This window comes from Rissa tridactyla, chromosome 1, assembly GCF_028500815.1.
Source record: "Rissa tridactyla isolate bRisTri1 chromosome 1, bRisTri1.patW.cur.20221130, whole genome shotgun sequence".
NCBI lineage: Eukaryota > Metazoa > Chordata > Aves > Charadriiformes > Laridae > Rissa > Rissa tridactyla.
Window position 1 is genome coordinate 218,540,974 of NC_071466.1, and position 23,676 is coordinate 218,564,649.

Sequence of the window (23,676 nt, forward strand, 5' to 3'; positions counted from 1 at the left end):
ATCCAGCAATTCATCCTCCCACTCCCATCACGGCTGAAGCTCTTGCCGGCATGAGTCAGGCTGCTGAACGGGCAGCGACAATTTTTCCACATCATTTGTATGTGGGGGGACTAGCATCTCTCTCGTTACCAGCCTGAAAACAACTCCCCCCCTCTACAGGGCTGGTCCTGCTTCTTCCAGGCAGGATGACGGCATTGGAATTTTGAGAGCCCAAGCAGTAGCCAAAGATGGATGTGTATATATGGGCAACGCGTGTTTTGCACAGCCTACCACATGCTGCTGGAAGCCTGGCTGTCACTTTCTGACCTACGAACAGCCACACAGGGAAGAGTTTCTCATTTCCAGTCCCCTGACCCAGCTCCTCGAAGCAGGACTAGCCAGAGAATAGGGCACAGGGTTCCCCATTTTCTGCTACAGTTCCGACCCACGCGCTCACGTGCTCAAAATCATCCACGGTTGTGAGCAAGGTCCAGATCAGGTCACGCTGGCTGTATCGGGGAAGAACTCTCCTTTCCAAACGCAAGTGCAGCCGCCCGCAGCTCGGAGCAGGGTGGGAAGGCCCTTCCTTCTCCAAGAGAGTCCCGTCACCGCGCTCAGTGGTGGTGCAGCACGGTCTGGAGATCCTCCGGCAAGGAGCCAATGATGGTCTCAATATACAGGCCCACGCGCTGCAGAGTTTCCTCCTTCACGGGCAGGTGCTGGCACCTGGCTCGTACCTACAGGGAGACAGAGGAGAGAAACAGAGGAATTTTACGATAGCTTCAACGTTCCTCTTTCCCCTTTGAGCAAACTTCAGGTGTCTCTTTAGTTCAGGGTACGAGACAAGAGGCAGAACACTGTCCCCTGAGCCTCGGGGAGATGAAGAGAGTCAGAACTTTGGATCCTTTTCTACACAAACACTAAAGTTTTCTGACTGTCCCATCTCCAAATCAGGGAGCGAGAACAAAGTTTTCTAAGCAACAAGCGTGAGCCGGGCCCCTGGTCTCTCCCTGCCACAGAGATACAGACGGAAAGGAAGGAGTGTGGGACGAAAGGAGGAAAACTTACCAGCTTCTCACGAAGTTTTAGCACTAGGTCTACAATCTCCACCTCGGACTTGTCCTTCATCCAGGCCACAATGTTCTAAAGAGAGAGAACAGCTTTCCTCAGGGACATTTCTTCTTCACAGAAGCTTTTCTCAAAGAGATACCCCTAAGCAAAGCCTGAAATAAAAGCGAGGAGGAGGTTCCTCATCCTCTTTCACAACTCTCCTGACAGCACTTAAGCCTAAATGAGCAAGACAAAGCTTTCTCCACCGTTCTGACCACGACGGCGCCAAGCTCTTGACTGCAAGAGAAGAATCAAGGACAGCCGCAGTAATACGCGGGCAGGGCAGGGTTCCCCTCCTCCAGCCAGCACCAGGAACCTTGGGCTGTGCTCAGAATTTAACTCTGTTTGCCAGAGCCAGGCCCGTGAGAGCAGGAGCCAGCTTTGGCGCTCCCCACCCGCTGCCCGAGGACCTGCTCTGCCGAGCAGTGGAGCGAGCGCTGCAGCTGGAGATGCCCCTGGGCAGGACCCCAGAGCTCCCGGGGCTCCCCCAGCTGCTGCTCCGCTTAAGAAACTGTACCAGCAGTCACTACTAAACACCCTACCAGTTTATTAGGCATTAAGGAAGCCGGCAAGAGGTGATGCTTCCAGCCTGGCACTCTGTCGGCTTGGGAAGGGCCTGACGAATGAAAAACAGCTGACAGAAGCAGGCAGAGCGGGACCTGCACTGGCTGGCAAAGCGGGGGAGCTGAGCTGCTGCCGTCCCTGTCCCTCCCGTGTGCTGCTGTTCCTCTGCACTGACAGACACGAGGCGGAGCGGTCACTCCCGAGGGCACGAAGCACTGTCCCCCCTCCCTCGGCACAGAGTCGGGAGGCGTCGCTCAGCGTGCAGGGCAGCGGTGCCACCACCTCCCAGGTTCCAGGCCGGAGAAGGCACCAGGTGGCCTTGGTTTGAACAGCCGGAGCTGGAACCTACCGCTTCACAGATGGCCTCCAAATGAAGGGCCTCCAGCTTCTGGGTCATCTCCTTGTGCCTCTGACGGTACCAGCCATCGAAGTTGGGAGACTTGAAGAAGCGCCTGCAGAAGGAGAGGTGACGGTGAGAAGGGGGCAGAGGGGGACCCGGAGAAGCAGGCTGACTCCACTGCACGCAGATCCCCCTTCCTACTGCAGCAGGCACAGACCTGAGAGCAAAAGACATCCCGACTCACGGTGTCATTAGGGACAGTAACCGATTACGAGCTAATGCGCTCGTTTCCTATCCTGTCTACACCGGAGGCTTCTCTTCTGCCAGGCATTAACACGATACAGCTGAGCGGCTTTAGCAGATTGTCACCAAGAGAGGGACAATCCTGCCGGACTCACACCTCCCAGCTCACGCCTCAGCCAAGGCAAGATGCGACGCTCTTTGCCGTTTCTAGCCTTATTTTGGCCCACTTTTCCTTGGGAATTATGACAGCTGGGCCGGTGCAGCATGGGGAGAAACTCACATTCCTCCGCAGTATCTTGCTTAATTCCTCTCCTTTCCCGAGAGTTAAAGCTTTCAACCACTTGCCAGCAGGGACCCAAGTCCCATATAATTGGTGATTTACATGTCTCCTACATAACGGTATCGTCTCGGCTACGTCAAAGGATGTGCGAGTTACCCCTCCCCAGTCCAGCACAGTAATAAGTCTCTGTTCATAATGAGCTACGCAGGAAAATGAACAGGGGGCAGCACGATACCTGTTTTTATCTCGCAGCGTTACAGAATTTTAGGTCGAATTCAAAATGGGATTGAAAAGCCACTAACTGAAAGACAAGGCTTGTGGCAGCAGAGAAAGAAAAAAGACGAGAAAGTTCCAGATGCCACGTTAGAGCTGAGCAACAGCCCCTTCAGCAGCACATTCCTTGCCAACTCCTCGATTAACGGTCGGGAGATCTCAAATGCTCTGTTTCAGCATTTTCCCCTACTGCGAGCGGCCCACTTCGTGTCTCCTCTGACCGCTTCCTCAGGCCAGCTGTGGAGCGCACCTCACCAGCAGAACCCAGCTGATGTTCCTAGAGTCTCTTCTTGCAGCTTCAAGGACTCTCGCTCGTGCTTCTCCCAGCGCGGCTGAGTCCTAAACCCAGCCAGCAGCTCACGATGCCGCTGTGACACAGACTTATTTTTTAATTTAGGGTTTGACTTAGGAACACGAGAGAGCGTACACACGCAGGATCTCACATAGTCGAGAACCCTGCAACGTGCGAACCTCTGCACGTACATCAGTTGCCTGCCAACCTCCATTAATTTATTCAAACGGCTTAGTTGTTTCTTACTATTTTCCAAAATATTAGATATCCAAAATCAAATCTGTCTGCCACACCCACACCATAAGGAGTGGAACAGCTGGTTTTCTGTTAAATATGTTAAAGCACAAAATGGTACAAACATTGTTACGGCAACAAAACATACCGGTCCACGATTACTGTCTCTGCTCACTTTCTGGAACTTTCTCCCTTCTCCACGTCCATACATCGCCCATTTCCCTTTCCCACTGGGTATCCAGTTTCTGGATCTTCCCAACTCACATTGTGACGTGTCTTCTCCATCCCAATTATAGCTAATTATCCTTTACAAAAGCGATGGACCAACTCTCCCGCATGCTCTCTTACATTCTTCCCTGAAGAAACGACATCCTTCTGTGTTCTGCCGCCATGGCCATCGCAGTAAAACCGAAATGGCCGCTGTGCTGAATGCTGCGTGCACACACACACACGCACTACTGGATGAAGACCTGCCCGTCTTTATACCCCTCTGCCCAGGACCAGACACTTCAAAAAGAAAGATTCCCTGGAGGACAATAAAAGGCACGGCTGATGTCAGAGGCGAGTCCCCTGCTTCCCCAGCACTGAGGGCTTAGTTTGAGCTCCTGAAGGTGGAGAGTTGGCAGCTTCTAAACCCGCCCGTACCTACTTATTTAAGAGATCACGTAAAACACAGGATTGGTTCTGCCCTGCATGGGCTTTTCCTGACCATTAGCGGTTAATCCACTCCTCACAGGCGTGAGTTTTTCAGGTGACCAGTCTCTGTCCTGAAACTCCCTTTTTACTCCCAATTCCAACTCAGGAGCTGATGTGCAGTATAACCTGCACCAGCTGTTAAGGAGATAAGGCAAGTAATTACCAAACTCCTACCTGTAGAGGCCCAACCAGTCACCCTTAAGTACACAGGTAAGTTGGGGACCAGCATGCTCAAGGGTCTTCATGAAATCTTCCTGGCGGAAAGGACGGATCTGTGGAGGATTCTGCACAACAGAAAGACCACGTTACACGGCACTCAAAAGAAACGGGAGGAAAATGAGGTCTGTATTTACAATGGAAGAGGCTGCACAAGGCAGGCTCAGTGAGAACAAAAAAACGCAAGAACATCTCAACCAGCCTTGCGAGTAAAATTGAAATTAGATTCACAATAGCCGAGCCTACTGCAAAACAGGAAGCATCTGTCCCAATGTTTGTTTCAGCCTTTTTTTTTTTAAAAAAGGAGTAACAACCCTCTTCCTTCAACGAGGGAAGTTCACACAGAGTATCAGAGTATGTGATCAGCATATGGCATAACTATTCCCAATCCCCGCAGACAAAGGAACGCAGAAGCGATTGGAAAATTGAACATACCTTCCATGGAGTAATGGCCCTCTGCAGAGGCATCAGACTTGCAATATAATGCTCCTGAGAAGAAATACCAAAAAAAAAAAGAAAAAAAGATGTTACCACAATCGAGGTGCCTCTTGCGTGGTCACCGAGTGTGATGGTCTTCTCCAATGCATCACAGGCACAATCAACACCCTCCTGCTCTCTCTCTCTGGTTTTTTATTTCACAGTTGCGTTTTACATGAGCCCAAGTGTCCCGGCTTGTTTCCCACCAGGGGCCAGGTCCCAAAACTACGCTGCAAGAAGCCTAAGCATGCTGTGTGGGAAAAGGTCAGGGGGAAAGAAGTTGGCAGGAGGGACTAGAATCTCAGAAGATGCTCTGTCCTCCCATCTTCTCCCTCCTAGGATGATGTAGAAAAGAAAGCGGAGCAGCCAAACTTGGCCAACTGGATGGTCACAAAAAAAGCTGCTTTCTAGTGGGACTAGACAGGGAAGGCCTTGAAAGAAATCATTCACTAAAATCTGCCTGAGGGCGGTGACCACCTCGTGGACGTGCCTCTTAAGCTCTACAGAAAAGCTCCCCAAAGACAGAAGGGAAGTTTCACGCTGGCAATGGGTTTAACTCCGACGTTAGAGGGGAAGAGGAGTGTTGTGGGCTCCCGTCCCTTCCCTGTATGTCTGCTTTGACCACCTGCTGAAAAGAGCGAAGAGGTGGCATTACGATCAAGTAACACGGAACACCTATTCCTACGCAGCAGGAACCAAGCAATGTTCTGTCTCTACAGGCGGCGTGCTGAATATCCAACCTGCAGACTTCGGTGCTAATTACTGACATTTGCATTCAAGAGACACTTAGTTCTTTTCCACGGAGTAAAACATCTGTGGGGAGTGCCACGTCCTCAGTCTGTTACAGATGCTCAGGTACGGGTGAACAAGAGAGGGCAAGCGCAAACGTGTCACTCCAGCCTCTCCTGTTCGGCTCCCCTCACCTTTACACCGCTCTGACAAGTCTCTGCTCAACTCACCAGGGGAATAATGAAGCTCTGGGTGAGCTCCAGGAGGTGACGCCTCAGAAGGGCACTCTGGACTTCAGACGGGCGTTTCCGCTGAATCCCCTGCAAGCACAAGCAGCGCAGTCGCAAAGGTGCTGCTCTCCGTTACGCAGATCGACGCAGAATTCGCAAACACCCCAGCTATAAGCAACCAGTCCAGAGCAGCCTGGAAAACTGAACCACCCAAAATACGGATTCCACTCTCTAGCTTACATTCCACTTACCATTCACATTTCACTATAGAGAATCTGGTTTTTCAAATTCCTTCTTCGATAAGGATTGTTCTCACTTCGCTTATCATTAGCTCCAGCATTTGATCCATAATATTAGGTGAAAAATTTTAAAACAGGCATGCTAAACATGTCCAAGTATACTTGACTGACTCATTACACGCTTCTGGAGACTTCTGTCTGTTTAAACCAAGCTGTTAGCACGGTTTTCCCACAATGACATACAGGATGTAGGATAGAGCGGAAACTGCTTACCTTCAGGAGTCTTTTGATCAGGGTTTTGTCTTTGTGAAGAAATGTTTTATACGAAGTATAGATTCCTAGAATGAAAAAGAACTCCCAAATCAGAAAAAAACCACGATGTCAAAAACAAAACTTTGCCCGAGTATCTAAAGGAGGCTCTAGGTTATATATTGTTATATAGTGCAGGGATAACAGAATTGGAATTCCTAGCACAAACCCTGGCAGCTCTCTGTGTGTATCATTACAAAAGTTATAAAAAAATAATTACAAAAATTATGAAATTGCTAATGCAGCCAATACTTAGAGCAGAATTAAAGGACACTACCAGGGATCTACCCAGCTGGGAGCAGCTCTGGGGAAAGGGCCCCGGGGTTCCTGGTGGACAAGCTCAATGCGAGTGAGCAGTGAGCTGCCGCGGCAGGGAAAGCCGGTGGGGTGCTGGGCTGCATCAACACGGGCATCACCCGCAGAGACAAAGAATCATCATCCCACTCTACCCGGCCCTGGCCAGGCCACACCTGGAATTCAGTGCTCAGTTTTGGTCCCCGCTACACAAGGAAGCTGTGGCCAGGCTGGAGAGGGGCCACCGAGGGCCACCAAGATGATCCAAGGGCTGGGAAGCTGCCCCATGAGGAGAGGCTGAGAGAACGGGGCTTGTTCAGCCTGGAGAAAAGAGGGCTCAGGGGAGACCGCGTCACCGCGTTCCAGTGTTTAAAGGGCGGCTGCCGAGAAGATGGAGACTCCCTTTCCACAAGGAGTTCCATGGAAAAAAGGAGGGGTGATGGGACAAGTTACTGCTGGGGAGATTCCGACTGGACACAAAAGGAAATTTTTTCACACTGAGAACAATCAGCCGTTGGAATAATCTCCCCAGGGAAGCGGTGGATTCCCCAACGTTGGACACTTTCAAGATCCAGCTGGACAGGGAGCTGGGCCACCTTGTCTAGCGCAGGCTTTAGCCAAGAAAGGTTGGACCAATTGACCCTTGAGGTCGCTTCCAACCTGGGATTCCACGATCCTATGACACTGAACTACCTCAAGGACCTTCTTATGCTAAGCCTATGGTGAGACAACTTACTGGAGTCAGCTTATGGCCAGGCCCAAGCTGAACAGTTGGTTAAGTGACAGATAGCTGTATCTAGGTAAGCAAGTTCCTTTGACTTCCATCGCATCTAAAAAGCAGGTATGATGTATAAAAAAAAAAATCAAGAAAATGAGAAGTTCTCCTGACACTACAATAATTTGTTCAATTGGCTTTTTCAATCCCAGAACAAAGATGTACGGTTTTTCTGTATTAAATACCACAGAGAGCGGTGTGTGTGAGAAGATGGTAACGCCCAAATGTCCATTTGTTGAGATAGAAAGAATAACATATGCAATGTTCACATGCCTGCAAAGCCTGCAAAATCCCCCACCTGGAAGGGTAAATAAAGTTAAATGATGTCTGACAAAAGGACTCACCTGGTTTTGTGTCTAGAGTTTTCAGTTTAGCGAGCTTCTTCACCTTGACTTGCTTGGGCAGGTCTCCTGTGGAAAGACGTCAAATGCCTAGTTCAGGCTCTGAATCTGCCCTCACAGCAGCCACCGCACGCACACCAGAGCCTTCGCGCTTGAGAACATCCAGTCCTACACTCGTACATCTTAAATCACATCCTCCCTTAACTCCACCCTCACGTAAGCCTTCTCGTCCGCTAACTTTCCTGCTCAAATTTTGAAGCAGGAACATGTGAAGGAGGCACTGCAAAAAACCCCCACTCCTCAACCCGGAGGCTTCCTTGGCTTCATAGATGATAATCAGAGTCTCTCTCTCCACCTCTCTGTTCTCCTCTGTGCAATTTTCTCTTTGCTGCCCAGGAAGGACTTCTACTTTTCTTAATGCTTCAGAAAAAAACCCACAGCAAGTTACCCTCTCAGCCATTCGTCTTCACCATTGCTTGTGCTCACCCAGCACATCAGCTGAGTCAGAGCCTAGACTTCCCTCTGGTGTCCCAGGAATTCTCACAGGAATGGAGATGTGTAAAACGATGGCTGGCACTGCAACTGTCAGCTCGCCGCGAGCCTCTAACAAGGTTTACCAGCACAACAGGACTTTGGTTCCACCCTTACCTGACATTCTGAGCTCCCCGACCCGAAGAATGTGTGGCCAGTGCTGGAGAGTTTTGATAAAGAAAGGGTTTGTGACTCCCACAACAATGTTTGGCCTAGAAAGAGGGGGAAAAATGCAGAACAATGCTAACCTCGGGGTCTCCTTCCCACAGCCAGTGGCAAGTGGGTAGCAAGGGTCTACTGGCTACTTACGGAGCTTGTGTCCTGGTGGTGTACTCCTTAAATTCACTGTCGTGGATAGTGAAATAGGGGCGGTAGTCACAGCAGTACCTCAGAGGAGCAAGGCAGCTGTAACAACAGACAGAACAGTTGCCATCTAAACTTCCCGGAGGACAAACGTGTGTTTACATCAGGTTTGTGTCCTAGGGCAGTGCGTTGTCCTGCCAGAGGTAACACTTTGGAGGAGTTCCAGGCTTTTTTTTTTTTGGCTAAAGCAGAGTTCAAAGCTGGGGAGACAAAGTTCCTCAGGGCTACGAACCATCAGGTCTCCCTTCTACTCTTCTCTACCATTGGTGGAATACGAGCAAGACTCTCTTGCTGTGCTATTTGTCTGACGTGCTTTCAATGGCAAGCTAATCTAAAACAACTGACTCGGCAGAAGAGACCATCTGAAAGAGAAAAACGGCCAGAATTTATTATTATTTCCCTACATCTCAAAATTTGAAGGCGTTACCTGGTAAGTGCCAGAACCATTTCTGAAGAAACTGTAGGGGACGGTGCCATCACAACAATTGGCTCTCCCAGTAACATCAGCTCCCATAACATCTGGACGTGAATGAGCACTGGCTGGAAACACCTGTTAGTGAAAGGAAGAATGAGGTTAGAAATGCACTTCAGAAAAGACCAGGCGCACTTATTGCATGTAAGTCTACCCAGCTGTGCATCTATCCGGGAATCTGAAATCTAGGATTGATTTTTAGGATCCCATAAGAGAACGCCATGTGCCTTTACGCGTGCTGTTGCTCAACCATTTTATACGTGTTTAAAGGCAATGTAAAGCAACCTGCTGACCATACTGCTCTCAGTACGTGTTTTCATCTAAGCAAAGCTCTCTTTCGCCAAGAAAGGCTGGACCAGATGATCCTTCAGCTCCCTTCCAACCTGGTACTCTGCGATTCTATGATTCAAAGTGAAATGCATGTGGACTACAGCAGATGTAATGCTATATGCTAAAAATGCTAAATGCTAATAATGCACCTATAATGGTAAAAAGTTTAGTTCAGACACAAAACGTGTGTGCTTAAGCTGATCACCAGAAGAGAACCCCTCCTCCAACCGGGACACGGCGGGTGTTCAGGGCAGCGCACCCAGGTTTAAACACTGCACGAGCTCTGCAAGGCCCGTATTCTAAATGACACTCTGCAAAGCGACAATTTTTGGTTCCTCATTTCACATCTTCATTATCCCTGTGATTTATAGGATACTCTGAGCAGGGAGAGGGGAAAGCAGACGGAGAGGAGAGGGTTACAAGGATGGCGGCTCTCACCTGAAAAGATCCAGTTCATGAACACTGGGGAGAACCAGTGGGGCAGGTAACAGATTCTACATGAGGAAAAAAAAAACATCGAAAAACAACAAATCAACCCAAAACTGTTAGTAGGTGGAAGCAGCCTGACTGAAACGCCATCTACACTGACCACATCAATCACAAAGTAGCTCCCTCTGCAATAAGCACAAAAAGAAGAGAACAAGGTTAACGCTGAGAGGTACGAGCCACGAACAGGCCTGGACTGAGCGTTCAAGGTCCATATGAATTTCCTTTACTGTAAGATAATCAAGAATCCCTTTGTTTCAAGATTTTAAAGACTTCCCGCGTCTGCTCCTTTATTTTCTAGAGTTTCCTCTGGCAAAGACAGAACTTAAGATACAGATAGAGACAGTAAGGGTTAGCAATATGGGTGAAAGATGACAACATTATGCAAAGGAGAGAAAAAGGGAAAAGAAGAAATGGACAAGAATCAACACCAAAGCCAAATCAAAGCAGCAAAGAGGCTCAGACAGCAAATGCTGCAAAACAACCCAGAAGACAAAGGCAGGGTCTCGTGGAGAGCTAGCTATGCATGGATTCCCAGGAAAGGCAAGGTGAACAAAACCCGTGAGAACAACGCACATACACGACTTGAAGCACACAGCTTCTGCGGAGAGTCTCCTGCTTGGAAAGGCACAGGCAGGAGGGGGTGCAGCGTCAACCAGACGGGTGGCTCAAACCACATCATCCCAGGCCAAAGCGGTTTCAAAGAGGGCAAGGCTGAAAGAGTTCCAGCCTCCTCCACCCTCCTCCCTTAGCAGCCTGGATTCTGCTATCACTGGTTCGCGTCACGCCACACTTCATCTCACCTCTTGGTTGAACTGCTTCACCGGGCTTGATCCTGGTTTATCCACCCTTGATGGGATTCTCACCTGGATTACAAATAAGAACAGATTATCCAGGGAGACGGAAGCAGTTAGCATGCACACACACTTTGCGTTCTTGCCTAATGGCCGTTCGCGTGAGAAAGCTTCCTCAGTTATCAGTTTTAATTGTACGGATGTTAGGAATAAAGGGAAAGAATCTAGAGTAAAGAGCAATTTTAACACCCAGAAGAAAAGGGAATACTTGTTCCGCTTCCCAGTTTGCCTCAGCCTGCTGCGGCGTACGGATCATCAGCAACAAGTACCTGAATGACAACTCCCATCACTGGAAGGTTCAGAGTCTGTCCTGGCACAGGAGGCGGCCACTGATCAATCTCGTTGCACACTGCAGGGACACGGGTAAAGAAAAAGTTCAATCTGCAGGACAATGCAGCTGATCCAGCTGGTCCTATGAGTTCTGCCCGTTTCATTATCGATCATTCCTCGTTCACATGTGCCCCTGGCCAGGTGCAAACAAACACTAAGTCAAACAATTGTGCAAGTTTCGGTCGGACACCAGACTTAACGTCTGCATCACTGCTTCCCGTGCAGGACCCGCAGCACTGCACTGTTGATAAATGACGATTAAGTCGAACAGTGCAATAAAGACCCAGACAGAGATGTAGCATTAGCAGTTTTTTCCTCTCTCTGGGAATACATTGTATGCAAAACTGACAGCATCATCTATTAAGGGTGTCAGACGTTTCCCATTAACGAATCCTTTACAGCTGTTCATAATTTTGACAAGCCAACCACTTGGATGAAAGTTTTTCCCTGTTGGAATTTGTTCCAGAATGAACGAATTTGGAACATTTCAGCTGTCTTTCAGGAACCTTCTGACAAAACCTCTGGAAGATTTCAATCCGCAAACCCTCCCTCCCAGATCCAACTGCTCACCTGCCTCCAGGCACGGCTCCAGCTTGTCAAAGTATTCCGGAGCAATCAGCTGCAGCAACGACTGGAACAAGTTCACGTATGGAAGGCGCGACACCAGCACCAGAGACTGAAAAAAGGTACATTTAGGAGTCAGAGGCCTCCCGACATGATCATTTCTAGCACCGCACATACTTAACACCGCTTACTAGAGGGCTACACTTAAAAACCAACGTCAAGAATGCGAAAGAGCTTAAAAGCAGCACTTTTACTGGCGGAATTCTTGCTGGTGGAATTTTACTGGTGAAATTCTAGATGCCGAACCCTCAGGCTTTGGGACACCCTGGGTTTCCACACAGGCAAGGAGTTTCTTGTTTGATGAATAAGCACAGCCGGCAGCTTCTACCAGGGAGCCACCGCAAGCGAGAGGGATGAGACTGTGACCTAGCACAAGACCAACTGGGGGAAAAATAAAAATAAATTGCTGATAGGTTCAATGCTACCAGAACAACCATACGAGATAGAGAAGTGCAAAGGAGAAGACCACTGAAACTAGGGAGACAAACAAAATAAAGGAATTCTGGGGAAGAAGAGACAAAGTAACTTGAAATAACGCTAATTTATTTCCAGCAGTGCCTTTTTTGTTGTTGTTATTGTTTTGGTTTCCTTCTAGTGCTTCTTTGTGAAATATATCACTATTTTTTACAACTTTTGCAACTCAGCCCCACCGGGGGTTTTCACCGCTATGCTGATTATTAGAGAATCACAGAATCACAGAGTGCCAGGGGCCGGAAGGGCCCTCTGGAGCCCATCCTGTCCCACCCCCTGCCACAGCAGGGTCACCCAGAGCAGGTGGCACAGGAATGCGTCCAGGTGGGTTTGGAATGTCTCCAGAGAAGGAGACATTCTCTTCCTCTAATCATTCATGAATATGTTAATTAGGATCCAGTGAAAATTTCTGCAATAGCCATTTAAACACCTCCTTTCCAACTCAAAACTCTGCCACTTGAAATCAAAAACCCCATCCAAGCGTGACAATACGCTTCACTGAGGAATTCAGCGTGCCCCGAACTTCTGTAAGGCTGCCAAAGAGCCTGCGCGTGAGCCTGCTACAAACATCTGTTCAGCAGGTCCCCGTGTTCTCCACTTTCTCTAAACCTCCGACTTTTTGAGTGATCAACCCACTCTTCAGCGGAGATGAAGAAACTCCATCCAGTACTGCCTTGTCTCTTTGGCGGAGACTCCGTGTTGCTGCCTAGAGGTGGAGGAGAGGGAGCAGAGCTGGCCACTGGGACAGGATGGTGTCCCCGTCTTCCAGCAAGGTGCCAGACTGACCTGCTATGAAGCATTGCTCTTTGAAGAGCAGATGTTGAAAGTTCATTTGTTTGAGAGGATGGCATCTTATCTTTTGCGGTGAAAAAACATTACTGAAAGAGTAATTCCTCCACGGACCCATCGAGAAAAATGGATCTTAGGATCAAAGTTAAATATTTTCCTTCTCTAGAAGTCTGAAATTCCCCTCCCTTTCAGGCAGTGACCATAACTATCTGTCTGAAAAATACAAAGCACTTTGCATATTTATGCGGAAATAAACATGCAGTTTATATTTTTTTTCCCGGTGTCTGTGTCAAAGGAATTTATGGTAAGAGAGAAGCTGGTGCGGTACCAGCGGTGTCACTGCTGCTGGTTAGAAGCAATCAGCCCAGCAGGAAAACCACTCCCTGCGGGCTCCTAGGAAGAAGAAAGATTAAAGCAATAATAAGAGTAGGGTTAAGGTATAACTAGCACAGACTGCAATAACGAAGGACGTCCTCTCGCTATCTGCGACGCTAGAGTACATGCTGAAGCAAATGTTGGAGTGCTTCAGGATCTCATGATTCAGACAGCAGGTCACTGCTCATGTGATTAACACACCATGGCAACCGCATCCAGGTTTGTTTGGAATTACACTTTCCACATATTCCTGTTCTCCATGACCTTTGCTGTTTCCTGCAGAAACACTGTGGGTGTCACGTAGGAAGTGGTGCTATTTTACAGCTATGGATAGGTGCCTTTTTACAGCTCCGTACCAGTTGAGAGTAGCAAGCTATCTGGTTTCAGTACTCACCTTCTGAAAATAACCTCTCTTCATCGAGCTGTCCTTGACTTGCCTGAAGTATACATAACCGAAGTAATGAGCTGACTCCCGCTGCAGAGAGACCGACAGCGCTGTTATTGAGGAACCGATCCCCGCTACCGCCACCCCCCCAGGCGCCGACAGAACAGCATGCCTCGCGCCTGCTACGATACAATTCCAGCGTTCGCTCCTATTTACCCAGGTCATCCAGGCTCGGCTCTCTGGGAGAGTTTACCAAATGGGAACACAGAGAAAAGACACAATCAACTAAATTCACAAAAAAATTACAGCCTCCGGGTAGCCCCTTTCACTAGCCCCTTTCTGCAGCGCCTTCAGGGCCATCATCTACAGGGTTAATTGAGGTTTCCACTAATACAACCAGCTGAGCCAACCCCTGAGCTCATCCTGGCACCCCCTGCTGCCACTGATGCGCCCTGGCTGTCAGTTCTCTTTGCCAGCTAGAGGATTGTGTTGAGGAAGGAATACATCATCTGCCGAGAGGAGGAAATGGCCTCTACCGTACCTACCGTCCTCCTCTTCAGCCAGGCATTTAAGGCAGCACCAGTCAAACTTTGCTCAGGGTGAGGCACAAAGCTGAAGGATGCTTCATAGCATCCATGAAAATGAACAGACTTAATACAAACCCCCAGTGATCATTTCCAACAGGCTATGCCTTCTGAGTTCCCACAGGCAGCAAGGAGGGAGGACAGTTATCAGTGCCGAACACAAAGACCATCCTTAGTCTCATTTTTTGAAGCCCCACAGGCCCCGCGGTTTAAGGCACCTTTCTCTCCCCAAATATCGCCTTCCACAACTGAATCCAGTACTTTGGCAGTTTTACTTCCCTTCCTTCTTTACAGCTAGGTGAATCCGTGTGAATCTTCTACCGATGGCTGCAAAGCAGTAAAAATGTATGCAAGCTGAAAAATCTCTAGACCAGAATTTAGGAAAAGAAATCCTCCTACTCTCCCTCAGACCAGCAACCCATTTCTGGTTTCACAAAAGCATATCACAAAAACCTTGCAGAAGTGTTGAAAAGGCACATGCAGAGGAAGCGTCATCTCAAAGGAGAAAGCAGAAGAGGACAAGTTGATCTGATGGCCATCTGCTCAATTAAAAGAAGCAACAGTGCTCAGCACATCCCTCCTCTGCATGAAACGGGCAGTTCACTGATGGAAAAACCACGTAACAGACACTCCTGATATTAGTGCTTGGGGATGGTTAGAGCAGCCCCCATATTGCAAGCCGAGGTGTGGATTCGCAGCATGCCAATTATCCTGGCTGGTTTTATATACGTAGATCCTGCAACAAATGAAAAGGACTGGCATCTCTCAAGAAAAGAGGTAAACATCTAACTTAGCACAGACAAGGACACGTCTTGCCTCATGGGAAGGTGCACGGGTAGCCATGCACTCCGTTGGGTCTCACCTGTGCGCCACCGTTTATCTTTTCACTGTAGCTAGACGTGACCGCTGCTCTAGTCTGGGGTCCCCCTGATTCAGCTCCGTCTCTCAAGACTAGCTGGGATTCTCAACACAGCCCTCTAGGAGTATTAACGTGGAAGTGAGCCCCTGTGCTGAAAGCCTCCTCCTTCTCTAGCTATTCCCACGGCCAGAGAAAACGAGTGTTTTATTCACAGAAAACAAATCAACAGTGTATTTGGCTTTTAACCCAGTACCACTACTCTTTGCCTAGCAGGTACAAGTGGCGCACTGAAGTGCAACTGACCTGCAGCGTTAGGGGTGCTTCTCTATTGTACTCGCCGTCATCCTCGTAATGAGTGGTCCGCTGTCCCCCAGACTGACGAAGGCGGAAGCTAAATTGAGTATCCCCCAGGCCACCTGAGACAGAGAAGATCACAAACGCTCAGCAAGAAGTTTCAGTAGAGAAGGCTGGAAATCGGTTAAATCTGAAACGCTGACGTAAACAGGGATGCTGACTTACAAGGAGCTCCAAAACTGAAAATGAAGTGGAGAGAACAGCATAAAGAAAGCCCAAAACCGCACTGCAAGACAGGAAGAGCACATGGCTGAACACAACTGGTATCCTTAAGCTAAACCTCACCGGGCCATTGCTGGGAAACTTACAGCCATCGGCCAGTACCATCAGTCCTGAGCAGCTGCAGCCACCACTTCTTATCCGCCGCACCGAAAAACCTACAGACAGCCTTAATCCGGCACCACACAAACGCCGAGTGTCCGCTAAGCTCTGAGAAACTAGTGAAGGTACAGCCTTAAACACATTTAAAACTAAACAGGCCAAAGCTGTAGGAAACTAACAGTCAGGAACCAGCGTTAAAGAAACAGGTGCTGGATGAATTAGCATGCTTGTTTCTTATTGCCACTTTTCTGATTTATAAATACAAGCTTTGGGAATACTTCTGCTGCGAAAGCACCCTCTCCCATCTATTTCTCTTCACTGAGCACTTCACTCACAAACACAGAAATGCTGACAGTCGGCAGCTGCAAACCCCAGGGAACTTATCCTTCGTGACTATTTTTTGTATTTTATTGGCACGGGTGAAGCATGAGTGTGCACAAGCTCATAAAGAAATTGTCCTGTCACCCACTAGATCGCAGATTCTATATCCAGAGAGCAATCAAAATGACAAGAAGCCTCTTTGTTCAGACCTAAGGGCTGGGTGCTGCCTGATGTCAGAGCTCTGGAAGGTGCAGCCCATCAGTCTCTGCTGCATTAGCGGCGATGACTCACCCTCTCCATCAGGAACCCATTTCTTTCATAACGGCAGGGAACCGCCCCGCAGGCTGCGGGCAGGGCCGGCAGATGCCACCTACCTGAGTAGGAGTCTGGGAAGGACAAGTAGCAGATACTCGTTTTCTGCAAGAAACAAAAAACACACAGTGAGAAAACTTCCAAACCAAAACTCGGTATCTTTAACACCAAGGAAAGGAAGAAAAAAAAATAGCTCTCACCTCTTTCTCTGTTAGTCTAAAGTCATAAGGATACACCAACTGCAAAAGAGACAAGAGCCAATAAGTCAATCGCTCTGTTCCCCCACAACTTCTACATAGATCTATACACGTTGCTTCATACAGTAAGTACCTTATTTTCCCCAAAGTCCTACAAGAAGGCACATCTACCCGTTCCAAATCTGACTGTCAATAGCCCACTGCACTGAACCCGTCGCAGAATCGGTATTTATTCTAGCAGATTTGGAGACAGACCGAATGGCTTGTATTTTACTCAGATTTTAACTTGAGAGTTGATAGCCTGGTGATCAAACAGCCCCATCACCCCACTGCCAACTTCTCTGCACGGATTCCTGATGTGCAAACATCTGTTTTCTCTGAAGCAGGTAGGAGAGGACTCTGCCAACACTGCTTGAAATTATGTTAAGATATACTTACTCTCCAAGCTCCAAGTCTATCAAATTTTGCACCTAAATATGAGTTTACAAGTTGCCCAGAATATAGAAAAGTTTTGGACTTTGTGTATTTCTAATTGTTGTTTGGAGGAGGGCCGCTTTTTTTTTTTTTTTTAAATTTTTTGTATCTTGCTAAAAAGTCACTTACAACTCACTAAACCCACCAAATATTCTGAAGGATCAAGGAAGGCTGACATCGCGAGCTGCTGAGACGTAAAAATGGATTTCACGGCGATGAAATGAGAAGACAGGCAGTAGGGAGGGACTGGGAACGGCTTTACAAATGAAGGCTGGCACAGAGGGCGTTCACAGCCCGGGCTGGGGAACCACCTTTGCGGCAGCACTCTGCAAAGATACAGACAGGGCAAGACCGCTGCCCTCGAGGGCAGAGGAAAGGATGCAGCCCTAATCAGGAGTGAGACAATGACAGCCTGGACAAAGGATCCAGCTGTGTGAAGAGAGGAGAAAACAAGATATTCTATGTACATTAAACAATACATGTCTGGTGTTCGGCAGGGACTTGGGGATATATCCCAGCCTCCAGGTGAAAAGGTTTATTTAACAGCCCTGAGCGACCCGTCAGCTAGAGATGCTGTTCACAGTGACCAAAAGGCAGAAAACGGGCAGCAGGAGAAGTCTGAGAGGATTCGGAGCTCCGGTTTAGCCTCCCGGTTTTGATCTGTTGTTAGAAAGACAAGGCAAGGTTTATTTTGTACAGACAGAGGTGGGTCTGGCGCAGGCTTGAAGATTCATGCTTTGTCAGCATACCGGTGACAGCTGAATTGTGCTACACCCAATTTATCATCCAGCCTTTCAGATAAGAGAGACCGTCAAGAATTTTAAGGCTTCTAGTTAAAGGCTCTGGCTTTGCAGCCGAACTCTGCAAATGCTGATAACACCGTCCCTAAGCCAGTAAAAGCCAACTCCAGGCAAACTTCTCAGGGCAGGGCCGAGGGCAGAACCGCGAGCGAGAGCCAGCGGCAGGACCCGCTGCAGGAACACTCGCACCGAGAGTGAGAAATGGCACAGCTACAGCGACAACGAGTTTCACAGGTCACCGGGCAGAGGACAGAAACCGAAGCGCTCACAAATCTGCAGGAGCAATCTACCCAGCCTGCGCAGCACCCGCTGACCGGGAAATGCAGAAACTGCAGGTGGTTTAAATAAGCGGACGAGACTGAACCGAGCAGCGACTGACTGGGAAAATGGAGATCACCTCAGCCTGGTGCAGCTCCCGGGCAGTAACTCTGCTCCGGGTCAGCGTGCGAGTCATCCCCTGCTCACATCAGGAGCTCTCTTCAGGGCTCGACTCTCCTTACAAGCCTATAAATAGCCCGGGTGGCAGCACGCCAGAGCGCTGGAAGTTCACCCAGCGAGCTCGCTGCGCTCCAGCAATTCCCCGCTGACTCCTTGGCAAGGTCATCTCATCAGCTCCAGAGTGCGAGCCAAATTAACAATTAAAAATTACGCTGATCAGGCTCCGGTTAAAGCTCCGCTGAAAGATGAAAAGCCACAAAAAAAACACAGGAGCGAAGTTATCGTGTACGAGCTGCGGCGACGAAGGCAGGACCGGCGAGCGGAGCATGAGGGGCTGCGTTACACCTACACCGCAGGAGCAGACACGCTTCTGCGCTTGCTGCGTTTTTGCATTAGGCGGCTGAATAAATTACTGCGGCTATGACTAATTTAACGATCATACAAGCATTTGTTTTGTTAATTCCCATGTAATGATGGACAGACCAGGAACAGAGACCTAGACACCTGACGCTGATTCATCGAGAAGCTCGGGAATTTCACGGCATCGTGCTCTCTGCGGTGCTTGATGATCACCTAAACGTTGGTTCAAGAGTCCAGACAGACTTTTAATTCTCCTGCTGCCTTTTCTGGGGGTGGGGGGTGTCTTTCTGCAGGTAAATCAGACCAGAAGTAGATACTGACGGCTCTCAGCTGCTTTTGGGTCAAGCTCTAAAATATGCTGAGCATGTGTTTCACTTGGAGATGTATGCTCAGCATTTGGGGGGAAAAAAAGGAAAAAAAAAAAAGAAAAAGAACAGGCACAAATGCTCCTGCCTGAGCACAGAAACACTGACGGATCTGAAAATTCAGATATCATGTTTTTGAAAGATCCGCCTTATCTTCTGCATCTTTGCTTCCCCTTCAGTTTAACACTCTGACACTCCTCTGTGTTCAGGGTGGGGAGGAAATCATTAAATATTTACAAGATTAAAACCCCAATCTAAAACAGTAAGAACCCTAGTCGCTAGAACTTTTCAAAAGCAAAACGACAGTAAACAAAAAGGACCTTTTTATTTGTAAAAGTCCCTGGATAGCTCAGAAGTAGCCCAAAAGGGCTTAAATTATGTCATAACTTGTGACGTAGCGCTTTCTCCCATCAATACCGACTTAACAAGTGTGGAGGTGACACATGTTGAAAACTGATCCTTGCACTAAGGCTTTGCTGTTGGTACCGGCGAGGGTGCCAAGCGCTCTGCTGCTGTCATGGCAACGCGGAGAACAGCCCAGAAAACGACTCCTGGTGACTCTGAAGTCACCCAGCTTCACAAAGTGCCTGTGTTTGGAAAAGCTCAGGGAGGGGGGAGCCGGTGCCTTTGTGAAAAGGGAGATTTCAGAGCCACAGGGATGGATTTCCAGCGTTTCTATGACAGCGGCACCAGAGCAGCCGGAGTCGGTCGGCAAAGGGCTGGCGGGGAGGGCAGCTCCTGCAGGACACGGGCTGCCAGCCGGAGAGATCGTCCCAGAAACGCGTCCTCTCTCCCGGGTATTTTTGCCATCTGCAGTTGATTGTTTGAAGAAATGTAAATTGGCGGATGAGCCAGAAACAGTAACTATACCCAATTTCTGCATTAACCTATCTTTTCCTTTGTAACACCTTTTCTGCCGTATATTTAAACAGCAGCAGAGTTGGGACTCGCTGAATTTCAGGCTGACGGTACATCTGCACCGGGAGATGACCGCACAGAACACAGGTCACGCAATACTCGGAAACCTGAGCAGACCCTAAACAAGCTCTTGGCTGCGGAGCCGTATCCGCGGAGCTGCCCCATTCCTTTCGGAGGTTTCGCGTAGAGTTGGGCGGCAAGGGAAGAAAAGAGATGTTTTATCTGCAAAGAATCCTATACTCAAGAAAACATAATCCCCAGGACAGGATGACAAGGTCTCGGCACAGAAACCCTGGCTGAGACAGGGCTGCTCCTGAAGCAGACCTGCAGGAGTCTCCCTCAGGTTGTGCTGGGGATGTCTGTACCTTCACCCGCTGATTTACAGAGACGATGAAAAAGCACGGTGCAACCTCCAGAACGGGAGGTTTCCCTTCCTTCTGACTCACTTTGCTGCGAGCATGTGAGGTAGCACGAGTTTACTCCAAGTATTTGTAGCCTGTCACTGTGTAATCCTTGGGTGCACGAACAGCCCCAGTGCATAAATCACTCTTCAGGGGGATACACGTACATCCACAAAACCACAGAGAGCTCTGGCAAGATCTAATCTCAGGCAGTTACCCGGGCCTGGTAACGCCAATGGCAAACTTCCCGTGCAGACTCAGCCAGGACCGAAGTCCCACAGGGCTGGGTGCCACAGATGCATTTTTTTTTAACCCAGAAACTTGCAGCCGAGAGCCCAAATCATAAAACTCCCTCTTCTCGGCTGGAGAAATCAGCCTACTTGGAGACAAGCCGCAGGATCCGGACCCAATCTAAAACAACCACGGCAACAGATGGAAATAGGCAATAAGCAGGAAGATAACGACACCATTTGATGACTGGCAATAGTGACATTTACACTTTTTCAGAATTTTGAAATAATTCTACTTGGAATTACCCTGTAAGACAGTAACAGCTTGAGCTTTTTTATTTTCCCAACCCCATCAAGAACGGAACGTGGGATCTTTATCACGCAGCTTCTCCTCTGCTTGGCTTCCATTCTGGGCGTCTTACCCAGCGCAGACGCCTGTTCCTTGCCCAGACCCTTCGCTCAGAGACAGAAATCCACAACCAAAGGAAAAGTGATGGCGGGGTTGTGCCATCGCTCAGGCCAGATGCTGAGCTGTTCCCAGTCTCTTTGGTCATTTATGCCACGTGAGAAACATTTTTCCCATCAATACTCAAGTAGGCAAAGGAGGAAAGGAAGAAAAAGAAGAAAAATACCTTTCCGGGGATTAACATACCATACTACCTCATACTCTGATCACAAAGTCCCCTCCTTATAATGCCAGACAGGTAATAAAACCAGTAAGAAAGCACCTTTGTAGCTATATATTAAAACACACCTATGAAGCATTAAATTGCAAATGCTAATTATTATCCCAGTGTTCATATCCTTTCCAGGGTATATCAGGTCTGGTTTTGCAGGAAGGAGTATAAAGCATGTGAAACTTAGGTCTACAGCACATTGTTTTTTATTTATTTTCAGGCTTCGTGGGAAGAAACAGTCAAGTATTTAAGAAAACAGAGCAGCAACAGGCTAACTTGATCTCTACCGCTTTCCATTCCCTTCAGAAGCTTCAGCATGACTTTAAAAACGGAAAGGCTCAATCCTCTGAAAAACAGCATTAACCTCCTTACACAAAGGCAAAGTGAGGAGTGCTTCCCACAATTACACAACAAATATCGAGGAATTTGAGATAACGCCTTAGGGTCAGCATAACCCTGGCGTATCTGGTCCCCTTATGTTGCATTTTCTTAGAACTCCAACCAACTCTTGCCTTCGGTCCCGTTACAAGCCTCAGGTATCCAACTCCCTTCAAATCCTCTTTCAGAAGCAAACAGTGCAATCTTCCAGGGAACAGGGAAAAACCATTCCAGCCCTTCCACTCCCAGTTCATCCCCTCTGGCCCCCAAGCGATCCCCATGGGCATGTCAGATCTCCTGGGAAGCCTCTGACACCGCCGACAGAGCTGCCTCAGCCCCCGCTCCACTGCACCCCATTATCTCCCCATTGCTCCCCCACTTCCCACGCAGCTCCCAACTCGTTCCCTGTCACTGTCCTGGACACCCACCTCAGCCCCTCCTTAGCGCCTGCTGACCCCACACGTCAGACCTGTATTTCTGAGCAAGAGTCACCCCTACCCCCCGTCCCAAGGGAGCCTGTGGGGACAGGCTGAGAGAGCTGGGGGGGTTCAGCCTGGAGAAGAGAAGGCGCCGGGGAGACCTTCCAGCCCCTTCCAGTCCCTAAAGGGGCTCCAGGAAAGATGGGGAGGGACTCTGGCTCAGGGAGGGGAGCCACGGGACGAGGGGGAAGGGTTTTACACTGGAAGAGGGGAGATTGGGATGAGATATTGGGAAGAAATCCTTTGCTGTGAGGGGGGTGAGCCCCTGGGCCAGGTTGCCCAGAGAAGCTGTGGCTGCCCCATCCCTGGAGGGGTTCAAGGCCAGGTTGGACGGGGCTTGGAGCAACCTGGGCTGGTGGGAGGTGTCCCTGCCCAGGGCAGGGGGTGGCACTGGGTGGCCTTTAAGGTCCCTTCAACCCAAACCCTTCTGTGATTCTATTCACACACACACCAGCAGCATGGGCTGCCCTGGCTCCTCTTGGCCCTGCACGCCCAGGCGCTGCCCTGCCCTGTCCCCGAGTCTCCCTGCCCACCCCCCCAGCACACAGCCTTATGCCAGGAGACAGCCCAGCTGCCCCCCACCGGCACCCCCCGCCTGTCCCCGGCACCAATTCTGCCCTGTCTTCCCCCGCCCAGGGCCCTTCTCCAGGAGCGGGGAGCCCTTTGCCCGCTCTCTCTTCGCCCCCTGCCCATCCCATCCTGCCAGCTCCCAGTCTCCATTCACCCCAGCTCTGCCCTGGCCCCATCACCCCACACCCCCCATCATCCCGCCTGTTCCCCCTTGTCCCCATCACCCTGCCTGTCCCCCTTCCATGCACATCCCGCCTGTCCCCCTTCCTCACCATCGCCCCACCTGTCCCCTTTTCCCCCCATCACCCTGCCTGTCGCCCTCTTGTCCTCATCACTCTGCCTGTCCCTCCTTGTCCCCATCACCCCGCCTGTCACCCCTTGTCCCCATCATCCCACCTGTCCCCCCGTGTCCCACACACACCCTGCCTGTCCCGCCTTGTCCCCATCACCCCGCCTGTCCCCCCTCGTTCCCCACACACCCAGCCTGTCCCCCTTTCCCCACAACCCCGGCCCTGCCCGGGCCCAGACCCGCCACGCTCCCCGGCCCTGCCCGCACCTCCATGGCCTGGCCCAGCTCCAGGTCGAAGGTGACCACGCAGACACAGTCGAGCCAGGCGGAGAAGCGGGCCCAGGGCAGCGGGGAGGCGGGTGCGGGCCGGCGGGGCCGGGGCTCGGCCCGGCTCAGCGCGTCCATGGCAGCGCCCGCTCCGCCCGGCCCGGCCCGGCCCGGCCCCGCCGCCGCCGGCCCCGCCCCGCCCCGCCGCGCCCCCCGGCGGCCCGGAGGCCCCGCGCCCGCCGCCCCCACCATCGAGACGGCTCCGGCGGCGCAGAGCGGCCCCGCGGCGGGTGTCATGGCGGGCGCGGCCCTGCCCGGGGAGGGACGGGCGGCCGGCCTGCAGGGCCCGGCGGCGGCCGGGAGACGGGGGGACGTGGCGGCCGCTAAACCCGCCTCACCCTGCCCCGCTCCTGCGCCCCGCCGGGGGCTGCCGTTCCCCGGAGCTTCACCC

General features: G+C 50.2%; 1 protein-coding gene across 2 annotated transcripts; it reads right to left on the reverse strand.

Annotated features, from left to right (window-relative positions):
• Window positions 1–240: 240 nt before the first annotated feature.
• Window positions 241–23,383, reverse strand: DENND6B (DENN domain containing 6B). Of its 2 annotated transcripts, XM_054200086.1 has the most exons (20): window positions 23,226–23,383; window positions 16,583–16,621; window positions 16,445–16,487; window positions 15,378–15,490; window positions 13,641–13,721; window positions 11,558–11,663; window positions 10,927–11,006; window positions 10,607–10,669; window positions 9,756–9,811; window positions 8,943–9,065; window positions 8,462–8,557; window positions 8,270–8,364; window positions 7,625–7,690; window positions 6,176–6,240; window positions 5,664–5,753; window positions 4,663–4,716; window positions 4,186–4,295; window positions 2,003–2,105; window positions 1,048–1,122; window positions 241–716 (listed from the first exon to the last, which is right to left on the reverse strand). In XM_054200086.1, exons 1-20 carry the CDS (start codon window positions 23,361–23,363, stop codon window positions 594–596), a joined length of 1,719 nt encoding a protein of 572 aa, XP_054056061.1. In that variant the 5' UTR covers window positions 23,364–23,383; the 3' UTR covers window positions 241–593. The 2 variants fall into 2 exon arrangements, with proteins under 2 accessions (XP_054056061.1, XP_054056067.1); XM_054200092.1 differs by lacking the exons at window positions 16,445–16,487; window positions 16,583–16,621; window positions 23,226–23,383 and adding exons at window positions 15,594–15,654; window positions 15,737–16,426.
• Window positions 23,384–23,676: the final 293 nt, after the last annotated feature.

Bases quoted from the DNA above. Each gene is read 5' to 3' on its own strand.
- DENND6B (XM_054200086.1), bottom strand. From the start codon at position 23,363: ATGGACGCGCTGAGCCGGGCCGAGCCCCGGCCCCGCCGGCCCGCACCC. The intron at 11,007-11,557 runs GTGAGCAGTTGG...GTGTCCCTGCAG, and splicing joins GGAGCCGTGCCTGGAGGCAG to TGTGCAACGAGATTGATCAG. The intron at 1,123-2,002 runs GTAGGTTCCAGC...CTCTCTCTTTAG, and splicing joins TGGAGGCCATCTGTGAAGCG to AACATTGTGGCCTGGATGAA.